The 27,575-nt window shown below is 39.8% G+C and overlaps 1 protein-coding gene and 1 non-coding gene across 2 annotated transcripts; one reads left to right on the forward strand and one right to left on the reverse strand.

Annotated features, from left to right (window-relative positions):
- Positions 1-8,808: 8,808 nt before the first annotated feature.
- Positions 8,809-9,759, reverse strand: LOC104106530 (uncharacterized). The gene is made up of 2 exons (XM_009615098.1): positions 9,443-9,759; positions 8,809-9,301 (listed from the first exon to the last, which is right to left on the reverse strand). The coding sequence occupies exons 1-2, from the start codon at positions 9,757-9,759 to the stop codon at positions 8,809-8,811; spliced, it is 810 nt and encodes a 269-aa protein (XP_009613393.1).
- Positions 9,760-10,072: 313 nt separating this feature from the next.
- On the forward strand, positions 10,073-10,179 carry LOC117279286 (small nucleolar RNA R71). The gene has a single exon (XR_004509704.1). It is a non-coding gene; the product is annotated as a small nucleolar RNA R71 (small nucleolar RNA).
- The last annotated feature ends 17,396 nt before the right edge of the window (positions 10,180-27,575 follow it).

Below are 27,575 nucleotides of genomic sequence, written 5' to 3' on the forward strand. Positions count from 1 at the left end.
AAATTATAACATGTGGATATATAATCCGTAGTTTGGAACACATCCTCAATTTATAATGCAATATGATCAGAGCATTTGAAACACGGATTGAACATATATCTTCATCACAGAACTTATCGGAATACTCAATATATAATCAACATCTCGGAATTTACAAGGATAATGGGAATTCCAATTCTTAAAGAAGGGTTTAGCCAACATACCTCACTTGAGCTTCCTTACACTCTAAATGTCCCGGAATTCTTAGCAACTTCAATCTATTTTAGAAATATAATAAATTGAACCAAAATTAGGAAGATGATCATGGTTCTAGCTCATTTGAGCATTTTATCAAACACTAGCTATGCATTAAGGTTTCAAGGTCCTTTAATGGAGGATTCCATCATCCCACAACCCAATCTTTACCATTTTTAGCTCAACAATCTTCCTACACTCTTTGATAACATATGCATGTAAAATAAACAACCCTCATGCCCAGATATTATCTTGCTAATTATCCATTTTTACACAAAATTCGGAATTGAGGGTTAGGGTGTAAATTCTTACCTCTAGGATGAAGATCTAGTGAGTTTTCCTTGTTAATCTCCAAAGATTTGAGCAAGAATGAGAGGAAAATTTGTTGAAGAACACCTTCTCACTCTAGGACACACTCTTTCTCACTCTAAAAATATCAGATTTGGCCAAAATGACTTAACCCCTATCAATTCCCTGCCTTGGGGTTATTTAATGAGTTCCCACTTCCGTGGCCATGGATTGGAGGCAGAAACTCTCAAATATGCACGGCCGCGGATTTGGCCGTGCATCTGATACAGGTCCAGTAAAATGGCCATAACTTTCTGTATACATATCCAAATGACGAACGGTTTGAAGAGTTGGAAACTAGATTCAATGGGTTTTAATTGATATGTTATAAACCATATAACTCGTCCTAACATGAGAGTTATGTTCGTTTGAAGTTAGATCTTGTGCAAACTCACTTGAAATTTTATCCCATCATATAATTTTCAACTTGACTTAGCCTTAGGGCTCTTCTTAGACCATACACCATTCTTAATGCACATCATACATATATTATCATCATCAATTGATATCACTCAAATTATCTGTCTTGTTCATACCCGAATTAATATTATTAGCACCCGCCAATTTTCTTAATGGTCTTAAAACACTTCGAAATATTTTCGGGGTGTTACATATATGCAGTCTGCAGTTCCCACTTTTGCGTTCAACTATAAATTCCTAGATAGTACTCTATTGTTAACTACGCAATAGAATAATTAAGTGCAAGATTAAACAAAATAATTAATATGATAAAATCAAGAAAAATAATCAACCATCAAATTACAATAGTCAAGAACGTCCCATAAACCCAGAATAATGAGATTCTTAGCCACTCATGTTCATAACAATAATCAAAATATTATTTTAAACATAAAAGCTACGAATACTAGATGAAGGACGGAAGAATCGATGAATTTCGTGCTCCCGAATGTTGCGTACTTGTGTTTCTCTCTCATTGTGACGTCTCCCCCTCTAAAATATGTTTAGGATTGCTTTATACGAGTTGGGGGCTTCTTGGGTGGAAATAACCAAGTCCCGAACGAAATAGGACAAGTTCCCGTCACCAGCGCCCAGGGTAGCATGGGGCGCTAGCCTTGACGTTGGAAAATTTTATAGGCTGACTTCTGCGCCACATGTAGCGCCGCACGCGAGACTGAGCGCTACTTTCTGGCCCTTTTTCCATTTCGTCCCCTTTTTGCTTTAAATCACACACCTTCATCCCACATTGCCATCGGATGATTCCTACACATAAAAATACCACGTATTAGCACAAATTATTACATTACACATCCGAAATCTACGAAACATGAGTAAAATTCAAAGCAATATGCATATAAATATACATACTTTAAGCCGAATATCAACACCCCACACTTAGACTCTTGCTCTCCCTCGAGCAATGGAACTATAAAATACACCCCAACAACGTACACACAACCATGGAGGAGATTTAATTTTTCAATCATACACAATACCTTGGACTATGATCGATACTGGCAATCAAGCATGAACATACGAATTTCACATTCTCCCCGTTTTACACATGACCAAGTATAAACATTCAATTTAACTAATTCAAACAACCTATCCATAACCACCCTACCTCAAGAGCCGACTCGTTACCACTAAGCATCCCCAACTCGCGCACTCACCCAACAAGAGAAGTTCACAATATTACCAATCCGTCATGAGATCATGTGCCCTCACCAACAAACAAGACAATGAATATAGAAATAGTCCACACATTCAAATATGACTTTGAACATAAATTAAGGACATCACACAATTGAACAAAATTCACTCACTCTCATAGAGAATTAATGTGCATCCCATGGTCGTACCATAAGCTTGCCCGTAGTGTACATCTCTACTAATCTAAGCTAGCCAAGCCTAGGATCAATTAGGACTTTATGGGTTGTAATGTAGGCTAAGAGACAGGTAGGATACATTTAGGAATAGTGACTAACCCTCCTAAGCACTTTAATACACTAGACTCAAGAATCGAGCACATTTTCTTCTCAACCAATTCACTCGCCACAAACTATACAAAACATAGCCCTTTCTTCAATTAAGCACTTCTACTTCTCCACTAGCACGAATTAGTAAGATTAGGAGGTGCGTTTTTTCTTTTCAACTATCAACATTATTTGTATTTTTTTTCCTTGCAATTTTCTTTTCTCTCTTTTTTCTACACACACTCCATATATTAAGGTTCATCGGCTAGTGGTATTTTTCACAACTTTAGTGCACCTTATGGGCCTTTCCATAGTTCCACTCGAAAGCTACTTTCCAAATCTCTCACCTTACTTCTTTTAGCGCCTAAGTGCCTTTGGAAATAAAGGTTCAACAAGCTCAAATTAAGAACAAAATAGGGATACGGCTTGTAGTGTGGGTGCCAAAGAAAAGGTCTATATGCTCAAAGGGGCTAGCAACAGGAAACTTTTATTTGTAAGTGACAAGCGCATCTATGATCAAGCAACAAACGCCTACGTCATCTCCTAGACTACCACAACTTAATGATTTCGCTTCGATTAACTCACGGGGCAAGTTCTAGACTACATAGGATAACACATAATAACACAAATCCTCACACACACATTGCACATGACTCAGTCAAGACGGTTATGTTCAACTCTCAAGTCAAGCAAGCACATATAGTTGGAAAATTTTAAGCAATAATGCACTAGGTGATATACAGGTCAAACAACTTAGCAAAGGCGTCACGGAGTAGGCTATTTATATTACTTAGGCATCACAATTCAAATCAAATATAACAGGAAGATAGAGTGCATGCCATAGCCTAATGTGCCAGCACCAAATATGTCAATAGGTATCTCAAAGCAACTGTTTCTTCCTATCCTACTCCTAAAAAAATAAAAACAAAATACCCGGTTCAAGCTGCACCGTTGGAAAAAACCGGTGCCCAAAGAAAAACTAAGGGATACTACCTAACTATCCTAAAAAAAAATAAATCTTTTTGGTGTTTTAAATCGGACTTTAATCCCTCAAAAACACTGTCCAAGAGATCCATCGTCGGAAAAAGTCCGAGATTTTCTGATTTTTTTTCGAAGAAACTTGACTATGTCTACTACGAGTTCTAAAACAAAAACTAATAAAAAAAATAGTTTTATACAATTACAATTCAGAAAGTAGTTCCCCCCCCCCCCCACACTTATATTATGCATAATCCCTGATGTATATAAGAATTCAGAACAAAGTAAGGTGGAAAGAACAACTCCTTACTAGGCTGACCCATGGGAGTCATACTCGGATCCTTCATCCTCATAGTGCCCACCAGCCGAAGCTCCGAGCTCATCATCATCCGCTCCCAGGGGCACCAAAGCCATTGGCCCCGTGACATCAACATCAATATCATCCTCATCATCTGAGCCCTTGTGGGTGTTCTCATCCTCCGATGGGTGAATGGGACTACCAGGCACAATCCCCAACATTTCCTTTGAAGAACTGGATAGATCATTGCGTAGATGCATGCGCTCCTCATCTATCACGCCCAACTCGATCATTATCAAATTCAAGGAGCCATATAGATATCTGTTGAAGTTTTAATCTCGCTCATTTCGCGCAGCTTGGCTCAGTTTGGACGTAGACTCCAACAAAGAGGTAATGTCCATCAATCCCTTTGGTGCATCCACCACCTCATCATAACCGGGGTGCTCATGCACCTCACGATAGAGCATGTACTGCAACAACAGGTTACCAAAGAAGAACCTTTTTATTTTCTGCCCAAACCGTGTGCGAGCCATCTCTCATAACATGATCTCACCCACATTGACAAGTCACCAATCATAAAAAAATATCAAACACACCCGGGCTCGAGTGCACTCACTATTGTGCTCCACCAGCATCAGTCTGGCTTGCACAAAGTTCTGCCATACCTTGGCAGTTTTATTGAAGTCAAAGCGGATCATCTCTAGATGTGTATCACCCTTAGTCCTTGTCCATTTTACATTAGAATCAACGCCACATAGAGTGTGACAAATAGCCTTGTAGCTTGGGCACTTGACAAACTTTTGCAGCCTCCTCGGGTTAGGGCAATCCACTCCTAAGAATTTGCATAATGACGCCCTATCCAATGGCACTTCCTTTCCTCAAACCCACGACATGAAACCGATGCTCATTCCAATTTGCATATAGCTCCCTTACCATGCTCAAATTTGCATATCCCGGGCACTCAAGGAACTTGTCCATTTTCATATTTCTTAACCGGGCTAGCACGTCGGGAACATTTTTCTCCAAGGTGGTCACAGTGATCCCTATTTCAGAGACATACCGCCTATATGGCTCAAAGTTATGATACCACTGGATGTCATCGTCCCGAACCAGATCCAATTTGGGCCGTGGTCCCGATGGTGCCCTCCTTGACCAATCGGCAACCTGCTTCCCTTTGGCTTGCCGAGATGACCCTTCACCTTCCTTGCACTTTTCAGGAGGGGAGCAGTAGTAGAGGACTTCCCCACTTCTTTTCCTTTGTTAGCACCGTCATGAGCCATAACAACCTTCCCCCCAGCCCAGCGCATCATGCTAGGCCTAGCACTGGAGGGAGAAATTCGTCTGTTTTGTCTGCCACAGGCAGCATGGGGCACTGGCCTGGGCGCTGATTTTCGAATTTTCTATTTTTTTTTAAACATCCCTACCAACCTGAGCACTTAGTATATTCATTATACACATCCCACACCATTCCTACCTGTGATTTCTATGACTACAAAGAAAATAAGAAAAACTCTCATCTACTCTAACTAAAACAAAAAAGAAAAAAAAAAACTAAACTACGAAAGCGATAAACATTGGCTTGCCTCCCAACAAGTGCCTGATTTAACGTCGCGTCATGATGCAACACGTTCCCTCATGCATCCACCAAGTCTATCAAATTTTTATGATGACGAACACCACCACCCCAATAATGTTTCACTCTCTGCCTATTGACTAAAAATGTGCCATTGTTTTTGGGATCCCTTTGCTCAACAGCCCCATGCTTTCTAACCCGCACTACTTCAAATGGACCCGACCATCTAGACTTGAGCTTCCCAGGAAAGAGTTCAACCTTGAATTGAACAATAGAACGGCTTGACCAGGTTTAAACTCACGACACAAAATGTGTTTGTCATGCCATCTCTTTGTTTTCTCTTTATACAACTTTGCATTCTCATATGCGTGCTGTCGAAACTCTTCAAGATCATTTAGTTGCAAAATCCATTTTCCCCCATCTAGATCCATATCAAAGTTGAGCTTCTTGATTGCCCAATATACCTTGTGCTCAAGCTCAACATGCAAGTGACAAGCCTTTCCATAAACCAACCTGTACGGCAAATCGCCAATAGGAGTTTTGTATGCCGTGCAATATGCCCATAGAGCGTCATATAGGTTTCTAGCCCAGTCCTTCCTACTTGCGCTCACTGTCTTCTCCAAAATTTGCTTCACCTCCCTATTTGAGACCTCTACTTTACCACTGGTTTGAGGATGATAAGTAGTTGCGACTTTGTGTCTCACCCCATACTTAGCTAAGAGGTTGCCCAACAGTTTGTTACAAAAGTGAGTACCTCCATCACTGATCAAAGCACGCGGAGATCCAAATCTAGTGAAAATATTTTTCTTCACAAAGCTCACCACCACCTTAGCATCATTCGTAGGCAAAGCCACAACCTCAACCCACATTGACACATAGTCAACTGCAACCAAGATGTACCGATGGCCATTTGATGCTGGAAACGGTGAAGTCTATTCCCTAAACATTGAAGATTTTGACCTCAGGTATGCCCTTCAATGGCGTTTCATGCCTTCTCAAAATTGTACCCATCCTTTGGTACCTATCACATCTTTTCACAAAAGTTTGTGCATCCTTGAATAGCTTGGGCCAATAAAATCCCGACTGTAATACCTTTGTAGCCTTCTTGTCTCCACCATGGTGCCCCACATACGATGATGCATGACAATAATATAAAATTGCTTCCATCTCCTCCTCAAGAACACATCGGCGCACCAGCTGATCTACACACTGCTTAAACAAAAATGACTCATCCCGTAGATGAAGTCTAACATCATGCATGAATTTTCTCTTACCATCTGGAGACAATTCTGACGAAGTCACCCCACTTACTATGAAGTTCACATAGTCAGCATACTATGAGGCTGTGCTAGCTGTGATGGCTAGCAATTGCTCATCAGGAAAACTTTCCTGAATTTTGCCCCCTTCCTCAACATGTGCGCGATTTTTTGTCCCTTTTCGATCTTTGATTTCCACGTCAAATTCCTGTAAAAGAAGAACCATTAGTCTAGGCTTAGCATCCCTTTTTCTCAAACAAATACCTGATGGCTGCATGGTCTGTGTAGACGATGACTTTAGTTCCCACCAAGTAGGCCTTAAATTTGTCAAACGCCTATACTACCGTTGGCAACTCTTTTTTTGTGATTGTGTAATTTATCTAAGATGGATTTAGAGTTTTTCTAGCGTAGTAAATTGAGTGGAACACTTTATTTTTCCTCTGGCCCAATACGACTCCAAGTGCCGTGTCACTGGCATCACACATCAACTCAAAAGGTTCTCCCCAGTCTGGGGCGGTGATAATTGGTGCAGTCACTAATCTCTTTTTCAACTCCTCGTACGTCTTCAAGCAATGTTCATCAAACTTGAAAGGCGTATCCTTCTTAAGCAACCCACACAAGGGAGCAGAAATCTTAGAGAAATTTTTAATCAATCTACGATAAAAATATGCATGTCCCAAAAAGCTTCTAACTCCTTTGACAGAGATTGGAGGCGGCAGTTTTTCAATTGCATCGACTTTTGCCTTATCTACCTCCAACCCATCTTTGGACACCTTGTGCCCGAGTACAATTCCTTCTCTTACCATAAAATGGCACTTTTCCCAGTTTAACACTAAGTTCGTCTCTTCACACCTGGCAAGCAATTTATCAAATTCGTTAAGCATTCATCAAAAGATGGTCCGAAGATTGAAAAATCATCCATAAATACTTCAACAAATGTTTCTACCATATCAGTGAAGATTGCCATCATGCACCTTTGGAAAGTCACAGGTGCATTCCACAACCCAAATGGCATTCGCTTAAAAGCATAGATGCATAAGGACAAGTGAAGGTGGTCTTCTCTAGGTCCTCTAGTGATATTGATATCTGGTTATAGCTGGAATATCCATCAAGAAAATAATAATAGTCTTGTCCGGCCAACCTATCTAACATCTGATCAATAAAGGGAAGGGGGGAGTGATCATTTCTAGTAGCATTGTTCAATTTCCGGTAGTCAATGCAAATTCTCCAACCTGTGATAGTCCTAGTTGGAATTAATTCATTATTATCATTTATGACCACTGTCATTCCACCCTTTTTAGGCACACACAGTACTGGACTTACCCACTTGCTAACAGATATGGGAAAGATAATACTTGTATCGAGCCACTTTATGAATTCCTTTCTTACCACTTCCTTCATGAATTGATTCAAGTAGCGTTGGTGTTCCACACTCGGTTTATGCCTATCCTCCATGAGAATTTTATGCATACAAAATGCTGGGCTAATACCACAAATGTCAGTCATGGTCCATCCAATCGCCCGCTTGTGCTCTCTAAGCACATGAAATAGCTTTTCTTCCTGCAAAACATATAACTCAGAGGATACAACAAGTAAAGTTTCATCAACACCCAAATAAGCATAATGAAGATGAGATGGTAATGGCTTGAGTTCCAATTTAGTAGCTTCTTCAATAGACAGCTTGGTGGGTGGCCTAGTCGGTCTATCTAGTGGCTCAAAATTGATCATTCCTTTGATGTAAGCACATGCATCCAGATGATGCACCATCTCCTTCACCTCGTCATCCAAGTCAATGCTGTCAAACAACATAAGTGTTTTCTCTAGAGATTCATCTAGATATGCACCCACATTATTTTTTTCTTCTTCATTTTCAATCATAGATATCATAGCTAGATCCTCATAGTGACTTGGCAGCTGAATTGCGCTGTACACATTAAAAACTGCTTCCACATTATCAACCCGGAGGATCATTTTTCCTTTACGAACTTTTATTACAGCATCAACGGTGGCTAAGAGAGGTCGTCCCAAGATGATTGGGACGTGTTCATCAGTTTCATAGTCTTGTATAATGAAATCTACTGGAAGAATAAATTGCCTAATTTGTAGTAGCACATCTTCTATCACCCCCTTGGGATGGACAATAGATCTATTAGCAAGCTGCAACATGACTGTGGTTGGCATTGGGGCTCACAACCCCAATTGACTAAAAACTAAAAGAGGCATCAAATTTATGCTATCCCCCATATCACAAAGTGCTCGTCCCACATCCACCTCACCAATTCGAACATGTATGGTGAAGCTCCCCGGATCCTTCAACTTTTGCGGAAACTTTCTTTGAATTCTCGAGGTGCACTCTTCAGTAAGTGCCACTGTTTCAAACTCTGTCAACCATTTTTTAGCCATAATGTCTTTGATGTACTTAGCATATTTTGGGATTTCACGTAGCACATCAACCAATGGTAGATTCAATTGAATTTGGCTTAAAATATCAAGAAATATTTTGAACATCCTATCATCATTTTTCTTTTTCAATCTTTGTGGGAAATGAGGTGGTGGCCTTGAAATCAAAGTTTTTTTACTTTCTTCAGTTTCTTTCCTAGTTTCTCCCACAGTTTTGGGGATCGGTTCACCCTTAGGAGTGACATTTTCTTTCTTTCTTTTTGGTACTTCTTCTAATTCTCTGCCATTCCTCAAAGTTACATCATTTACCTGAGGATTTTTATCTATATCACTAGGCAGGGCCCCTGCAGGTCTAGTATTTTGTTGTGTAGCCAACTACCCAATTTGCCTCTCTATATTTCAAAATCGAGTCCTCAATTACTGATTGTCTATTCGAAGTTGCTGGTTGTCAATCAACAACTTTTTCAACATATCATTAGTGCTTTCTTCTACCCGTTGAGGTGGCTTTTGAGGTTGATTATAGTTCCCTTGAGGCTTGTATTGATTCTGAGTGGTCTGGTTCCTACCCCATGAGAAATTCGGGTGATTCCTCCAGTTGGGATTATAGGTGTTCCCATATTGATTATTTTGGTTCATTGGACCTCTACCTTGCTGGCCCACATAATAAACAGATTTAGGATCCACCGAACATTGATCACTCATATGGCCATCTCCACAAATTTCACAACATATGGCCATCCTCTAAACCTGCTCCATTTGATGCCCTTGACCCATTTCTATCTTAGCCACTTGGTTGGTTAGCTTAGAAATTTATGCTCGCATGGCTGACACTTCATCCATTTTGAGTGTACTTGATGCTTTATGTTTTATCATCCTTCTTGGTTTATCGTCTCCTTTCCAGTTGTTATCGTTAGTCATAAAATTGTTCACCAGGATTTGGATTTCAGTGTACGGCCTAGCCATGCAACTACCTCCACAGGACGAATCAAGATTCATCTTGGATGCTTCGTCTAACCCATCAACAAAAGTATGACCCAAAACTTCATCAGTCTAATAATGATGTGGGCAATCTCTGAGTAGATTTTTATATCTCTTCCAGGCTTGACGTAGAGTCTCGCCATCTTTTTGTTGAAACCCCAGAATTTGTCTTCTCGATGACTTTGTTTTCTTTGTGGGAAAGAATTTGATAAGGAATTTACGTGCTAGATCATCCCATGTTCAGATTGAGTTTGCTGGCTCTTTGTTCAACCATTCATTTGCTTCCCCCAATAGAGAAAAGGGAAACAAGGTGAGTCTGACATAGTCCTTGTGGACGTTCGAATAGTTGTATATATCCGTAATCTCCAAAATTTTTTATATGTGCCTCTGTGGATCTTCACTCGGTAAACCCACAAATTGCCCTATGGATTAGATCAGTTGCACCATGTATTGTTTCAGCTCAAAGTTCCTAGTTATGCCAGGCTTCATGATAGCCCGAGTCATGTTCGCGAGACTAGGCCTTGCAGCCTCAATCACCGGTCTCTCATCATTCTCTACCATTTCGATTGGCTGTGGTTGGACTACAATGCCCAACTCTACAGTTCTAGCTCTTGCTTTCACCTCCCTCTTTAACCTGTAGAGGAGTCTTTCGGCTTTAGATCAAAAGGAGGAAGATCATTCAAATTGTTACTTCTTCATAGTATTCAATGTGAACACCTGTAGAGTCAGAAATAACAAAACAAATTAAATCTCGAACAAAAACAAATAAAAGCTTATTTCAAACAAGTAGCTAATTTCTAAATTCCCAACAACGGTGCCAAAATATTGTTGGGTCCAAATGCTCATGCAAGTATACGCGGTCGATAAGTAATAAAGTGATAAGAAAGTATCATTCCCACGAGGATTTATGATCAACTATTGTCCAGTCCAAGCTATTTATATAATTAATGCTCAAGTGAGTGTGAAGAAGATTATTGTGATTCTTGTAACTAAATTACTACGAACTAATAAGCAAGCAAGAAAATAAGATCACAAGCAAAGGAAACAAACACTTAGAAAGAATTCAATGAGATGGGGATATTCCAGGGTTATGGGATTAACGTCTCTCCTATTGCATTTTTTTGGTTGATGTAATCACTTGACTTATCTAATCTGTTGATTAGCAGGGTTTATTATGCTCGCGAAGTTCTTTCGATGCTTCGCTCTCCTATTCTAGACAACCTAAGACTGTAAGTCTATAGAATCAAACTTGACAAGAACGCATGTATATTTCCTGCAAAAATAACCAAGTAAGGCAACTAGAATATGCCTATCCTAATCGCGAATCTATTATCCGATGCCCGAATTCAAGAACTTACTCTACTCAATCCTACATGCAATCTATAGTTCCCATTTTCGAGTTCAACTATAAATTTGTAGATAGTACTCTATTGTTAGCTACGCAATAGAATAATTAAATGTAAGATTGAATAAACAAATTAATATGATAAAATCAAGTAAAACAGTCATCTGTCAAATTACAATAGTCAAGAACGACCCATCGCCCCAGAATAATGAGGTTCTTATCCACTCATGTTCATAACAATAATCAAAATATCATTTTAAAAATAAAAGCTATGAATACTAGACGAAGGATGGAAGAATCGATGAATTCCGTTCTCCCGAGTGTTGTGTACATGTGTTTCTCTCTCAAAGTGGCGTCTCCCCCTCCAAAATAGGTTTAGTCTTGCTTTTATACGAGTTGGGGGTGTCTTGAGTGGAAATAACAAACTTCGAGAGAAATAGGACAAGTTCCCATCACCAGCGCCCAGGGTAGCATGGGGCGCTAGTGTCACGCCCCAAAATCGAGGAGCGCGACCGGCGCTCAACCGAGTGAACCCGACCGAGCAATCTTGTTGGATTTTCTTCTACCCAAACTCATCCACGAATGAAGATAATACATACTTTCAATAATTAGACAAAAACGTGATCATGTCTACAATACCAATTCATTACCAATAGTTTTCATCATTTTAAAGTCTCAAATCGGACAAGTAATACAACCACGACATAACATAGTTTGTCTTTTCCTGCACCAATACACAACCCACACTATGTCTACCGAGCTTCTATAGATTAAGAAGAGTACAATGATAATGCCGGCAACAAGACCCCGGCTATACCTCAAACAGAATACACAAAGAACAAAAGATACATAACCCCGGGAGGAAGTGGGGCTCACCAAGTCAGCTGGGAAGAAGGTGTACTGCTATCGCCGATTAATATCTCCTGCTGTAGAACCACCTGTATCCATTTAAATATGCAGCACCCCCGGCAAAATGGATGTTAGTACAACCGAATAGTACTAGTATGAAAACCAAACACCAATTTAAGAATTTAGAAATACAATATGAATATGATGAATCAGGGCGGAAATAAAATAATATAGATAACCGTTTAAACCAGAGCAAGCTTATTAAGAGCTATCAATAACATTTATAGGATTTAAGATGAGATCCTCTGTAACCATCTTTAAACAAAGCGGCCCCGTCGCCTCACCCAATGTATGCAGCTGGAGGTGTAAGTATAATATTACAACTCTACTCAAGCGGCCCTGCCATCTCACCCAAATGTATGTGGGTGGATGTATAACCACAGTACCAAGAACATACACAAAGAGGCTATGCCGCCTCACCCCAATGTATGCGGGTGGAAATGCATCAACAACACCAATACCAACACAAAGCGGCTATGCCGCCTCACCCCAATATATATATGTGGGTGGTGGTGCCACAATAATACCAAAACTATACACAAAGCGGTCATACCGCCTCACCTCAATGTATGCGGGTTGAGGTACAGTCCCACAATACCATAATCCCTACCCAAAGCAGTCATACCGCCTCACCCCAATGTATGCGGGTGGAGGTGTATCACAATCACAATCTCTACACAACTTGGCATAATAACTTTCACATAAATCACGACTAGAAATTATAATATGTGGATACATAATCCATAGTTTAGGACACATCCTCAATTTATAATGCAATATGATCAGAGCATTTGAAACACGGATTGAATATATATCTTTATCACAGAACTTATCGGAATACTTGATTTATAATCAACATCTCGGAACTTACAAGGATAATGGGAATTCCAATTCTTTAAGAAGAGTTTAGCCAACATACCTCACTTGAGCTTCCTTACACTCTAAATGTTCCGGAATTCTTAGCAACTTCAATCTATTTTTGAAATATAACAAATTGAACCAAAATTAGGAAGATGATCATGGTTCTAGCTCATTTGAGCATTTTATCAAACACTAGGTATGCATTAAGGTTTCAAGGTCCTTTTATGGAGGATTCCATCATCCCACAACCCAATCTTTACCATTTTTAGCTCAACAATCTTCCTACACCATTTGATAACACACGCATGTAGAATAAACAACTCTCATGCCCAAATATTACAACTCTACTCAAGCGGCCCTGCCGTCTCACCCCAATGTATGCGGGTGGATGTATAACCACAGTACCAAGAATATACACAAAGCGGCTATGCCGCCTCACCCCAATGTATGCGGGTGGAAATGCATCAACGACACCAATACCAACACAAAGCGGCTATGCCGCCTCACCCCAATATATATATGTGGGTGGTGGTGCCACAATAATACCAAAACTATACACAAAGCGGTCATACCGCCTCACCTCAATGTATGCGGGTTGAGGTACAGTCCCACAATACCATAATCCCTACCCAAAGCAGTCATACCGCCTCACCCCAATGTATGCGGGTGGAGGTGTATCACAATCACAATCTCTACACAACTTGGCATAATAACTTTCACATAAATCACGACTAGAAATTATAACATGTGGATACATAATCCATAGTTTAGGACACATCCTCAATTTATAATGCAATATGATCAGAGCATTTGAAACACGGATTGAACATATATCTTTATCACAGAACTTATCGGAATACTTGATTTATAATCAACATCTCGGAACTTACAAGGATAATGGGAATTCCAATTCTTTAAGAAGAGTTTAGCCAACATACCTCACTTGAGCTTCCTTACACTCTAAATGTTCCGGAATTCTTAGCAACTTCAATCTATTTTTGAAATATAACAAATTGAACCAAAATTAGGAAGATGATCATGGTTCTAGCTCATTTGAGCATTTTATCAAACACTAGGTATGCATTAAGGTTTCAAGGTCCTTTTATGGAGGATTCCATCATCCCACAACCCAATCTTTACCATTTTTAGCTCAACAATCTTCCTACACCATTTGATAACACACGCATGTAGAATAAACAACTCTCATGCCCAAATATTACAACTCTACTCAAGCGGCCCTGCCGTCTCACCCCAATGTATGCGGGTGGATGTATAACCACAGTACCAAGAATATACACAAAGCGGCTATGCCGCCTCACCCCAATGTATGCGGGTGGAAATGCATCAACGACACCAATACCAACACAAAGCGGCTATGCCGCCTCACCCCAATATATATATGTGGGTGGTGGTGCCACAATAATACCAAAACTATACACAAAGCGGTCATACCGCCTCACCTCAATGTATGCGGGTTGAGGTACAGTCCCACAATACCATAATCCCTACCCAAAGCAGTCATACCGCCTCACCCCAATGTATGCGGGTGGAGGTGTATCACAATCACAATCTCTACACAACTTGGCATAATAACTTTCACATAAATCACGACTAGAAATTATAACATGTGGATACATAATCCATAGTTTAGGACACATCCTCAATTTATAATGCAATATGATCAGAGCATTTGAAACACGGATTGAACATATATCTTTATCACAGAACTTATCGGAATACTTGATTTATAATCAACATCTCGGAACTTACAAGGATAATGGGAATTCCAATTCTTTAAGAAGAGTTTAGCCAACATACCTCACTTGAGCTTCCTTACACTCTAAATGTTCCGGAATTCTTAGCAACTTCAATCTATTTTTGAAATATAACAAATTGAACCAAAATTAGGAAGATGATCATGGTTCTAGCTCATTTGAGCATTTTATCAAACACTAGGTATGCATTAAGGTTTCAAGGTCCTTTTATGGAGGATTCCATCATCCCACAACCCAATCTTTACCATTTTTAGCTCAACAATCTTCCTACACCATTTGATAACACACGCATGTAGAATAAACAACTCTCATACCCAAATATTACTTTGCTAATTATCCATTTCTACATAAAATTCGAAATTGAGGGTTAGGGTATAGAATCTTACCTCTAGGATGAAGATCTAGTGAATTTTCCTTGTTAATCTTCCAAAACTTGGGCAAGAATTAAAGAATAATTATTGAAGAACAACTTCTCACTCTGGGCACTCTCTCTCACTCTAAAATGTCAGATTATTGCTCAAAAATGGCCCAAAGAGTGTATTTAATGAAGTTGGGTCGGGTTTTAAAAACCCAAAAATGGAGCTCCGGAACAAGGTCTGCGATCGCATAATCGATATGCAGACCGCATATCGGTCGCATAATCGGTGTCCAATACTGGCAAACATCTGCCTGTGTCTGTGGTCACTATGAGGCCTGCATACCTATTCTGCGGTCGCATAATGAACCGCAGAACAGTTATGCGGTCGCATAGTCGACAGTAGAATTGCATTCAAATTGGCCTTCTCCTGACTCACTTCTGCGGCAAATTATACGGCCCGCAGAGTGATTCTGCCAAACATTTTCCTTTACTATCTGGTGCATTGTTCAATCCAAAAGGTCCGAGCCGCGGCTCGCAAGCTCGCCGTGAAGAATTTCTACAATCCTCAAACACGTAAGCCTAGTCCGGCACCATGAAACATTATTATTATTTTCCTTTGCAAAATTTTATGGGGCTTTACAGCTAGCCCTGGCGGTGGAAAATTTTATTGGCCAACTTCTGTGCCACAAGTAGTGCCCCACACTATCCTGGACGCTACTTTGTGGCCCTTTTTCCATTTCGTCCCCTTTTCACATCAGATCACGCACCTTCATCCCATATTGCCTCCGGATGATTCCTATACCTAAAAATATGATGAATTAGCACAAATTATCACATTACACATCCGAAATCTATGATACATGAGTAAAATGTGAGGCAATATGCATTCATTATCGAGGTTACTTTTATATGGATTTAGTAGTAGTTGTTATTACATGTTATCTCTTCCATTGTTGAGTTATTCTCATGCATTTAGTCTTAGTTGCTATTTCATGCTATCTCTTTAATTGTTGAGCTTATGTTATGCATTTGAATTATAGCTGCCATTTCATGAAAATACCTTTCATTGTTGAGTTTATTAAAGTTGTAGTTATTGAGAGCTATTAATACGTTTTGTTGTTGAAGTTGTTGATAATTGGAATATCTTTCCTTGTTGTATTATTTTACTTTCATTTTGTTATTATTGAGATTTTTGTACACATTGTGGTTGAGCCGTGGGCTATGTGTTGTGGTAATATTGGTATTGTTGTTTTGGCAATGTTGTGGCATATGGGCATGTGTGGTGCGAGTTGAATATTGTGTTGTGATGTGATGTGAATGCGGAGGCATAAGGGTGGTGTATTGATGCGCATGCGGCGAGATAAGGTTGGATTTATGCGCGTGTCGCTAGTAAGGGAATTATTTGAAGCCACACGGTGAGATAAGGGGGCTAAAGCACGTGAAGCTATTTCGAAAAAAATATTTTAATAATAAATTCAAGGCTCACGCAGAGGTATAAGGAAGATTGTGATTGTGACTTGTGAAATATGAATATGAGGTGTGGTACCTCGGTGTGATTCTTGTTGTACATTCTATGTTGGAACGACTTGTTGATTTGAACAGTTATTGTTTTTTCTTAATTCATTTTACTTGTATTTTGACTGTATCTGATCATTTGTTATTTTTATTATTTGTTCACACCTTGTTGTCATTTATTGCTTTTACTTCTGTTGTTAGCCTTATATTAACATTTTTCTCTATTGTCATTATTACTTTTACTTCTCATTGTTAGATTATATTAATATTTTGTTCATATTTCTACATCTAGTAGGTGTCTTGACTTGACCTCGTCACTACTCCATCGAGGTTAGGCTTGATACTTACTAGGTATCGTTGTGGTGTATACATGCTACGCTTATGTATATATTTATGTAGATACATGTGCTTCTACCCGTGCCGGATGCCAGTGAGTTGATTCACACCTTTTGGAGACTTCAAGGTATACTTGATTGACACTCGCAGGCCTGGAGTCACCTTCTTCTTTTGTCTCACTACTGTTTATCTTCATATCAAAACATTGTTGTATTTAGAGATTCCTAGTGTACTTCTTTAGAGCTTATGACTCTGTAACACTGGTTTTGGGGATTGTATGGTTGTGGTTCCGCTTTGGTTTTATTGTGGTATTTATCAGTTTAAAATAAATATCTTAGTTTTTATCTCTACTAAATTTTTGTCATGTATTAGGCTTAACTAGTCTTAGAGGCTAGGTGCTATCACTATTCCAAAGGGGTAATTTTAGGGTCGTGACAAGTTGGTATCAGAGCTCTAGGTTCATAGGTGCTACGAGTCATACGCAAGTTTAGTAGAGCCTTGTGGATTAGTATGGAGACTTATGTACTTATCTTCGAGAGGCTTAGGAACTATTAGGAAATTCCAATTCTTTGATTCCTTATCGTGTGGATTTGTTACTTTCAAAATCTGAGCCTTTGTCTTTCTATTCTCTCACAGATGGTGAGGACACGCACTGCTGGATCAGATGAGCAGACACCCGCACCCCCTACTAGAGTCATGAGAGGCCGGGGCTGGGGTAGAGGCAGATGAAGGGGCACGTGCTGCAGCCAAAGCACCATCCCGAGCAGCGACTGAGGAGCCACCAGTAGCTCTAGTTAGGGGACATGCACCTGAGGTGCCTATTGCTACCCCTGGACTCCATGAGACCTTGGTACATTTTCTGAGTATTTTCAGTACTTTAGCTCAGGCGGGATTGATCCCAGTCGCACTAGTTACATCTCAGGCTAGGGGAGGAGCTCAGACTCCCGCGACCCATACTCTAGAGCATCAGGTCTATGTTGATCAGGTTTCGAGTGTTATGCCAGTACAACCCGTTATTCTGGTTCAGCCTAAGGTCAGGCCAGAGGCATTAGAGGAGGAGCAAAGGAGACTTGAGAGGTTCAAGAAGTATGATCCTCCTACTTATTACTGAGGATGCACAGGGTTTTCTAGACAAGTGCCAGCGTAATCTCTGCACCATGGGCATTGTGGAGGTGAGCGAAGTTGCCTTTACTACATTTTAGCTGTCAGGGGCATCATATAAGTGGTGGAAGACTTATGAGGAGGGTAGGCCAGCTGATGTAGCACCACTCACTTGGGCTCAATTTTCAGATATGTTTTTAAGAGAGTTTATTCCCTAGACCCTCTGGGATGCATAGCGCACAGAGTTCGAGCAGATGCATCAGGGGACTATGACGGTGTCGGAGTATGCCATTAGGTTCAGTAAGTTATCTCATCATGCACCTGTTTTGGTTTCTACAGTCAGAGAGTGAGTCCACAGGTTTATCAATAGACTTAGTTACGGTCTTAGATTTAGTATAGGTAGTTGGAGACGGATACTCCGTTTTAGTAGGTTGTGGAGATCGTTCAGAAGATGGACCGTATACGTGTCCAAGAGAGGGAGGATAGGGAGGCCAAGAAGCCCCTAGATGTTGGAGGATTTTATGGTGCCTGCACTGCAGTTTCAGCTCGTCATGGAAGAGGTTATGTGAGTCAACCAATTCATTCAGTATTTCCAGCTACTCGCAGTGCTCTAGCTATTTCGAGGTCTCAGGTCGCCTATTGGGCACAACAAATTTCTAGTGCACTTCCTGCACGGGGTGCATTCAGCGGTCAGTCTAGTCGATCACATTATACTCAGTTTCAACATCTACGCCCGCAGAGAGGTTGTTTCGAGTGTGGTGATACTAGGCATATGGTGAGGGACTGTCCCAGACATAGGAGGGGTGCACCTCCATAGACAACACATGTACCGCGATTTCCACAGGGGCCACATGGTTTACAGACTATGGTTGCTGCTCCAGTTGCCACTCCACCTGCACCGCCAGCTAGGGGTAGAGGTAAAGCGGGTAGAGGTCATCCTATAGGGGGAGATCAGGCATGTTTCTATGCTTTTTCGGGTAGGAATGAGGCTGTTGCATCTGATACTGTCATAACAGGTATTGTTCCTGTCTTTTATAGGGGTGCATCATTTTTATTTGATCTGGGTTCCACTTATTCGTATTTTCATCTTACTTTGCTCCATATTTTGATATATATCATGATTCTTTGAGTGCCCCTATATATGTTTCTATGCTTGTGGGAGATTCTATTATTGTAGACCGTGTTTATTGGTCATTTTCGGTCGCTATCGGGGGTTATTAGACCAGAGTAGACCTTCTGCTACTCAATATGGTGGACTTTGACATGATATTGGGCATGGATTGGCTGTCGCCCTATCACGCTATTCTGGATAGTCACACCAAGACCGTGACATTGGTTATGCCAGGGTTGCCGTGGTTAGAGTGGATGGGTACATTGGATTATACTTCTAGCATGGTGGTGTCCTTTCTAAAGGCACAACGAATGGTTGAGAAGGGGTGTGAAGCATATCTAGCCTTTGTGAGGGATGGTAGTGTTGATACTCCTACCATTGAGTTAGTTCCGGCAGTGAGAAAGTTTCCTAATGTGTTCCCAGCAGACCTACTAGTCATGCCACCCGATAGGGATATCGATTTTGGTATTGACCTGGTGCTGGGCACTCAGCCCATTTATATTCCACCATATTATATGGAACCAATGGAGTTGAAGGAATTAAAGGAATAGCTTCAGGAGTTTCTTGATAAGGGTTTCATCCGACCGAGTGTCTCGCCTTGGGGTTCTCCAGTTCTATTTATGAAGAAGAAGGATGGCTCTATGAGGACATGTATTGATTACAAGAAGCTGAACAAGGTTATAGTCAAGAACAAGTACCCACTACTGCGTATTGATGATTTGTTCGATCAACTTCTGGGTGCTCGAGTATTCTTGAAGATTGACTTGAGGCCAAGGTACCATTAGTTGAAGATTCGGGATTCATACATTTCGAAGATGATCTTCAGGACTCGTTATGGTTACTGTGAGTTTTTGGTGATGTCATTCGGGCTCACCAATGCCCCAACAACATTTATACACTTGATTAACAGTATGGTCCAGCCATATCTTGATTCTTTCATCATCGTTTTCATTGATGACATATTGGTGTATTCTCACAACTCGGAGGATCATGAGCAACACCTTGATGATCGCACTCCAAGTGTGAGTTTTGGCTTCATTCGGTGGTATTTTTGGGCCATGTGGTGTATAGCGAGGGGATTAAGATGGATCCGAAAAAGGTGGAGGTAGTTCAGAGTTAGACTAGACCGTCTTCTGCTACTGAGTTCTATAGTTTTCTAGTCTTGGGTGGGTATTATCGCAGTTTTGTGGAGGGCTTTTCATCATCGCAACTCCTTTGACCAGATTGAATCAGAAGGGTGCCCCATTCATGTGGTCCAACGAGTGTCAAGAGAGCTTTCAGAAGCTCAAGACTTCCTTGACCACTACTCTAGCTCTAGTTTTGGCTTCAACATTGGGTTCTTATACAGTTTATTGTGATGCTTCACGGATTGGCATTGGGTGTGTATTAATGCAGGAGGGTAGAGTGATTACCTTTGCTTCATGTCAGTTGAAGACCCATGAGAAGAACTACCCAGTATATGATTTAGAATTAGTTGCCATTGTTCACGCATTGAAGATTTGGAGGCACTATCTCGACGGCATGTCTTGTGAGGTATTTACAGATCATAGGAGTCTACAACACTTGTTTAAGCAAAAGGATCTGAACTTGAGGCAATGGAGGTGGTTAGAGTTATTAAAGGACTATGATATAACCATTCTTTATCGTCTCGGGAAGGCCAATGTGGTGGCCGATGCCTTGAGTAGGAAGACTGAGAGCATGGGGAGTCTTGCTTATATCTCTGTGGAGAGAGACTATTAGCATTGGATGTTCAGGTCTTTGCCAATCGGTTTGTAAGGTTGGATGTTTCGGAGCCTAGCCGGGTCCTTACTTGCCTGGTTTCTCGGTCTTCTTTGTATGAGTGCATCAAGGCGCACCAGCATGATGATCCCTACTTGCTTGTCCTTAAGTACACGGTGCAACATGGTGATGCAAAGGAGGTTTCTATTGGAGATGATGGGGTGTTGAGGATGCAAGGCCAGATTTGTGTACCCAATGTGGATGGGTTGCGTGAGTTGATTCTTGAGGAGGCCCACAGTTTGTGGTACTCCATTCATCCAGGTATCGCGAAGATGTACCAGAATTTGAGGCAGCACTACTGGTGGAGAAGAATAAAGAAAGATATAGTGGAGTATGTGGCTCGGTGTTTGAACTATCAGCAGGTGAAGCGAGCATCAAAGACCGGACGTTTTGCTTAAGAGACTTGATATTCTAGAGTGGAAGTGGGAGCGTATTACCATGGATTTTGTAGTTGTTCCATGGACCCTAAGGAAATTCGTTATGGGCAGACTGATCAAGTCCGCACACTTCATTATGGTTGTGACTAGCTACTCTTTAGAGCAGCTGGTGCAAATTTATATTTGTGAGATTGTTCGTCTTCATAATGTGCCGATGTCTATTTCTTCGATCAAGGCACACTGTTCACATCACCTTTCTGGAGAGTTGTGCATCGTGAGTTAGGCACAAAGGTCGAGCTGAGCACTACATTTCATCCCCAGAAGGACGGCAGTCCAAGCGCACCATTCAGATATTTGAAGACATGCTACGTGTCAGTGTTATGGATTTTGGGGGTTCATGGATCAGTTCCTACGGTTCGCAGAGTTCGCCTAGAACAACAAATATTAATTGGGTATTCAGATAGCTCCTTATAAGGTCTTATATGAGAGGCGTCGTTCTCCAATTTGTTGGTTTGAGTTGGGGGAGGCTAGGTTGTTGGGCACTAATTTGGTTTGGGATGCCTGGGAGAAAGTCAAGTTGATTCAGGATCGGCTTCGTACAACACAGTCCAGGCAGAAGAGTTACGCTGATTGGAAGGCTCGTGATGTAGCATTCATGGTGGGAGAGAGGGTTCTGCTCAGATTTTCACCCATGAAGGATGTGGTTAGGTTCGGAAGGAAGGGCAAGTTGAGCCCTAGGTATATTGATCCTTGACAGAGTTGGTGAGGTGGCCTACAAATTTTCATTGCCACCCAGCTTTCCGGGAGTTCACCATGTATTCCATGTTTCCATTCTCCGAAAGTATTATGGTGATCCGTCACATTTATTAGATCTCAGCTCACTCGAATTGGACAAGGATTTGACTTATGTTGAGGAGCCGATGGCAATCTTGGACAGGCAGGTCCGAAAGTTGAGGTCAAAGAACATTGCTTCAGTGAATGTTCAATGGAGCGGTCAATCGGTCGAGGAGGCAACCTAGGAGACCGAGCACGACATGCGAAGCCGTTATCCTTACCTTTTTGGCACTTCAGGTATGTCTCTATACACGTTCGAGGATGGACATTTGTTTTAAAGGGGGAGAATGTAATGACCCGACCTGTCGTTTTGTGTATTTGAGCCCCACTTCCCCTTTTGAAGCTTCTCGTGTGTGTATTTGTTGTTTTATGACTTGCGGGGATGGTTGTTTTTATTTGTGGGAAGTTTTGGAATGATTTGGACCCTTTGGTTCTTGGTTTATAAGTTTAAGTAGGAAATATTGACCTAGGTTTAACTTTTGAGAAAACAACCCCACAACAGTTTTTTGATGGCTCCGATAGGTTCGTATCGTGATTTTGGACTCAGGCTTATGCCCAAAATTGAATTAGGAGGTCCCTAGGTTGATTTAACTTATTTTGACAAAAGTTGACAATCTGAGGATTAGAAATTTCCTTAAGTTTGACCATAGGTTGACTTTATGGATATCGAGTTCGGATTTTAGTTTTGGTACTTGAAATAGGTTTGTTTTTATATTAGAAACTTGTCTGTAAAATTTGGTGTATTCGGAGTTAGTATGATAGGAATCGGACGTGTGGTTGTTATTGTAGAGTTTTTTGAGTTTCCTTTTGAATTTTATGCATTTTGATGTCTGATTCACGATTCCGGATGTTATTTTGGTGTTTTGATAGCGCGAGTGAGTTCATATGATGTTCTTGGACTTGTGTGGATGTTTGGTGTGAAGCCCCGAGGGTTCGGGTGAGTTTCAGATATGTTTTCCGACTGGTTTGAACTCATTCCATGTTGTTGATGTGCTGGTGTTCCAGTTATCGCCATTGTGAGATCTAGCATTGCAATTGCGAATATGGAAAAGGGTTTCAAGTTTCACATTTGCGACACCTTGATCGCATTTGCAAAAATAAGCTTGGGCTGGGTAAGGTCGCATTTGTGGAAGGGGAGGACTTCACATTTGCAAGGTCAGTGTCGCATTTGCGACATTTCCCTGGGCTGTCAGGCACCGCATTTGTGAGTCATTTTTCACATTTGCGAGGGTTCGCAATTGTGACTTCTGCACCCGAACAAAAGGGCTGAAAAAACGGGAATTAGTTTCATTTTCATATTTTAGAACCCTTGACTCTGTAGGAGGCGATTTGGAGGAGGGATTTTCACATACAAGTATTGGGTAAGTGATTTTGATCAATTTTCAATTATATTACATGATTAGTTATGCAATTTAACCTCTAATCAATGGAATTTGAAGAGAAAGTTTCGGGAATTTTGTCTATGTTTTGAAAAATGAGAATTTGCGATTTGAGAGTCGAATTGGACTCGGATTTGAAAATAAAATACATATATGGACTCGTGGGGTTATGGGTAGTTGAGATCTACCCTTAGACTTGGGTATTGACCGGGCGGTCCAGGGGTTAACTTTTGTTTACTTTTGGGAAATTGTATAAAGATCTTAAATTTATTAATCGAAATAGGTTTCTATTTCATTGTTTGATGATATTAAGTCGTTTTTGGTTAGATTTGAGCCGTGTCGGGGGGAATTTTAAGGCAAAAGCCATTTTTGAGTATTATTTAGCCTAGTTGAGGTATGTATCTTGCCTAACTTTGTATGGGGAAAACTATCCCTTAGGATTGGATTTAATTGTAATATTTGAATTATGTGGAAGACATGTACATGAGGTGACAAGTGCGTACATATGTTTATATGTAAAAATTTACCGATTTAGACTCTTAGGTTGCTTATAAACATTTAATTGAAGTTGTTAGTATTTTCTCTATATTTCGTTGTCAAGATCATTCTTATATGCCTTAATTGAAGTTGTTATTGCATGTTCTATTTTTCATTGTCAAGGTTACTCTTATATGCATTTAGTAGTAGTTGTTACTACATGTTATCTCTTCCATTGTTGAGTTATTCTCATGCATTTAGTCGTAGTTGCTATTTCATGCTATCTCTTTTATTGTTGAGCTTATGTTATGCATTTTAATTAAAGTTGCCATTTCATGGAAATATCTTTCATTGTTGAGTTTGATGTTGTAGTTATTGAGAGATAATAACACATTTTGTGGTTGAAGTTGTTGATTATTGGAATATCTTTCCTTGTTGAGTTATTTCCTGCTCATTTTGTTGTTATTGAGATTCTTGTAATATTGTGGTTGAGCCGTGGGCTATGTGTTGTGGTAATATTGTTATTGTATTTTGAAAATGTTGTGGCATATGGGCAAGTGTGGTGCGAGTTGATTATTGTGTTGTAATGTGATGCGCATGCAACAATATAAGGGTGGTGTATTGATGCGCATGCGGCGAGATAATGTGCGATTTATGCGCATGTTGCTAGTAAGGGAATTACTTGAAGCCAAGCGGCGTAATAAGGGGGCTAAAGCACGTGAAGCTATTTCAGAAAAAAATATTTTTAAAATAAATGCAAGGCTCACGCGGCGGTATAAGAAAGATTGTGATTATAACTTGTGAAATGTGAATATGAGGTGTGATACCTCGTTTTGATTCTTGTTGTACATTCTATGTTGTAACAGCTTGGTGATTTGAATGGTTATTATTTTTCCTTAATTCGTTTCACTTGTATTTTGACTGTATTCGATCATTTGTTCTTTTTATTATCTATTCACTCCTTGTTGTCATTTATTACTTTTACTTCCGTTGTTACTCTTATATTAACATTTTGCTCTATTGTCGTTATTGCTTTTGCTTTCCGTTGTTAGATTACATTAATATTTTGTTCAGGTTTTTATGTCTAGTAGGTGTCTTGACCTGACCTCGTCACTACTCCACCGCGGTTAGGCTTGATACTTACTGGTTACCATTGTGGTGTACTCATGCTACGCTTCTACATATTTTTGTCCAGATCCAGGTACTTTTGCCCATGCCGGATGCCAGTGAGTTGATTCAGACCTTTTGGAGACTTCAAGGTATACCCGCTTGACGCTCGTAGGCCTCAGAGTCATTTTCTTCGATTGTCTCTACTACTGATTATCTTCATATCAAAACAATGTTGTATTTAGAGATTCCCAGTGTACTTCTTTAGAGCTTATGACTCTATAGCACTGGTTTCTCTATTGTATGATTGTGTTTCCGCTTTGGTTTTATTATGGTGTTTTTCAGTTTAAAAATAATATCTTAGTCGTTATCTATACTAAATTCTTATCATGTGTTAGGCTTACCTAGTCTTAGAGACTAAGTGGCATCACGATTCCTAACATAGGATTTTGGGGTCGTGACAGTTGAAAACCATAAAATCTTCTCCAAGTTTAAAATAGCAGATTTTGCTCCAAAGTTTCTGATTTGTCGAGAAATCAACACGAAAATTCATGATTTGGCAATAAATCAACTTTATACACAGATTGTTCAAAAAAATCTACAAATTCATGATTTGGCAAAGAAATCAACAAGCAAATTGACGTTTGTTCGAGAAAAAGTAAGAAAAAACATAGAAATTTTAATTTTACTTTTTTTGCAATGAAAATGTATCCCATATCATTCTTCATATTGATAAATGGGATAATGACAATAACTTTATCAATTTTGTTGTCGATTGTGTTGTTATCAGGTTTACTTTCAGCTATAAGAATTTAATTGAAACAATTTCAAAGCAGAACAAATTTGATACTTAGTTGAATGCATTAGAAATTAAGTTTTTTCCAAAGGATGGTTTGCTGCCTATCCTAATTACAATGATCTTGGTGTTTGAGTGTATATTAATTTGAAGACGAAAAATTTGGAATTCACTGACTTATGTGATTGTGAAATAGATTAATAATGGTTCGATTGCTGCAAGTTTTTGGTGTTTTATAAATAGAGGCAAATGTATAAATGAGATTCAAGATGTATCCACAATTGTTATGATAAAGAATATAGATGATATTAAAGCTAGTGAATACACCGATTTTGGTATAATAGATAACATGTTGGATGAAGTGGTTGAGAAAGATCAGGTTTATAAGGATAAAGAGGCAGTTGTTAGTATGATGAAAAACTTGGCTGTACGCGAGAAGTCTTAGTTTAAAGTGAAAAGATCAAGCGCAACAAGGTACGCCAATATCACTATATATATATATATATATATATATATATATATATTGAAAGAGAGAGATGTGTATAAATAATATATTGATTGACTGAATGTACACTCATTTAATGACCTGGTATGTTGTTTTGAGTTCTAGTTGCCCATTTCGTGATTTGAGACCTTACATAGCTTTATTTGATGATTATGATTTTTGTGCATGGTTCGTTTTGATTTTCGAAAAGTTTAAATGTAATTTTCAAAGAAAACTTGATTATTAAACTTAAAAGTTATTGGAGTTGACCACGGTCAACATTGTTGGTAAACAATCTCAGATCGGTATTTTGACAATTTCAGTAGGTTCATATTATAATTTTGTACTTGTACGCATGTTTGGTTGGGGTCCCGGGTGACCCGAGGCCATTTCAGCACTTAATGTGAAAAGTTGAATATTGGAACTTAAGAATTTTGAAATCTTTGAGTTTTGATGTTATTTTGGTATTTTGATATTATGAGCGAGTTCGTATGATATTATTATACTTGTGTTGATTTTTGATATGAGTTTCGTGGGACTCAGGTGAGTTTCAGATTGGTTTCAGACTGATTATATTTAAATTGGCATTGCTGGTGCTGCAGACATCGCATTTGCATTAACCTGTTCACAAATGTCAGTGTCGCATTTGCGAGTGCTAACTCGCATTTGCGATAATAGGGGAGGATTGGACATCTTCGCATTTGTGAAACTTAGCTTGCTTTTGGGATGGTCCCTTCTTTGCATTTGTGAGTTCTTTGTCGCATTTGCGGCAGTTGCAATTACAATACATCCGTCGTAATTTTACAGTCAGTGGCTCAGGGGCTAGATCACATTTGCGACCAGCTTTCCGCTTTTGCGAACATCGCATATACAGCTGGGTATAAATAGGGAATTTCCAGATTAGCTTATTTTATTCTATTTTTGAGACCTAGACTTTATGGGAGGCGATTTTTGAAGAGAAGTTTCTTCCCAACTTCAAGGGTTAGTAACTTTAACTTGTTTTTGATCAGTTTTCATTACTTTTCATAGATT

Source organism: Nicotiana tomentosiformis, chromosome 6 (assembly GCF_000390325.3).
Source record: "Nicotiana tomentosiformis chromosome 6, ASM39032v3, whole genome shotgun sequence".
NCBI lineage: Eukaryota > Viridiplantae > Streptophyta > Magnoliopsida > Solanales > Solanaceae > Nicotiana > Nicotiana tomentosiformis.

Coding starts and splice junctions, on each gene's coding strand:
- LOC104106530 (XM_009615098.1), bottom strand. CDS start 9,759: ATGGCCATATGTTGTGAAATTTGTGGAGATGGCCATATGAGTGATCAA. Junction 9,302..9,442: donor CAACTTCGAATAGACAATCA/GTAATTGAGGAC, acceptor GAGGAATGGCAG/AGAATTAGAAGAAGTACCAA.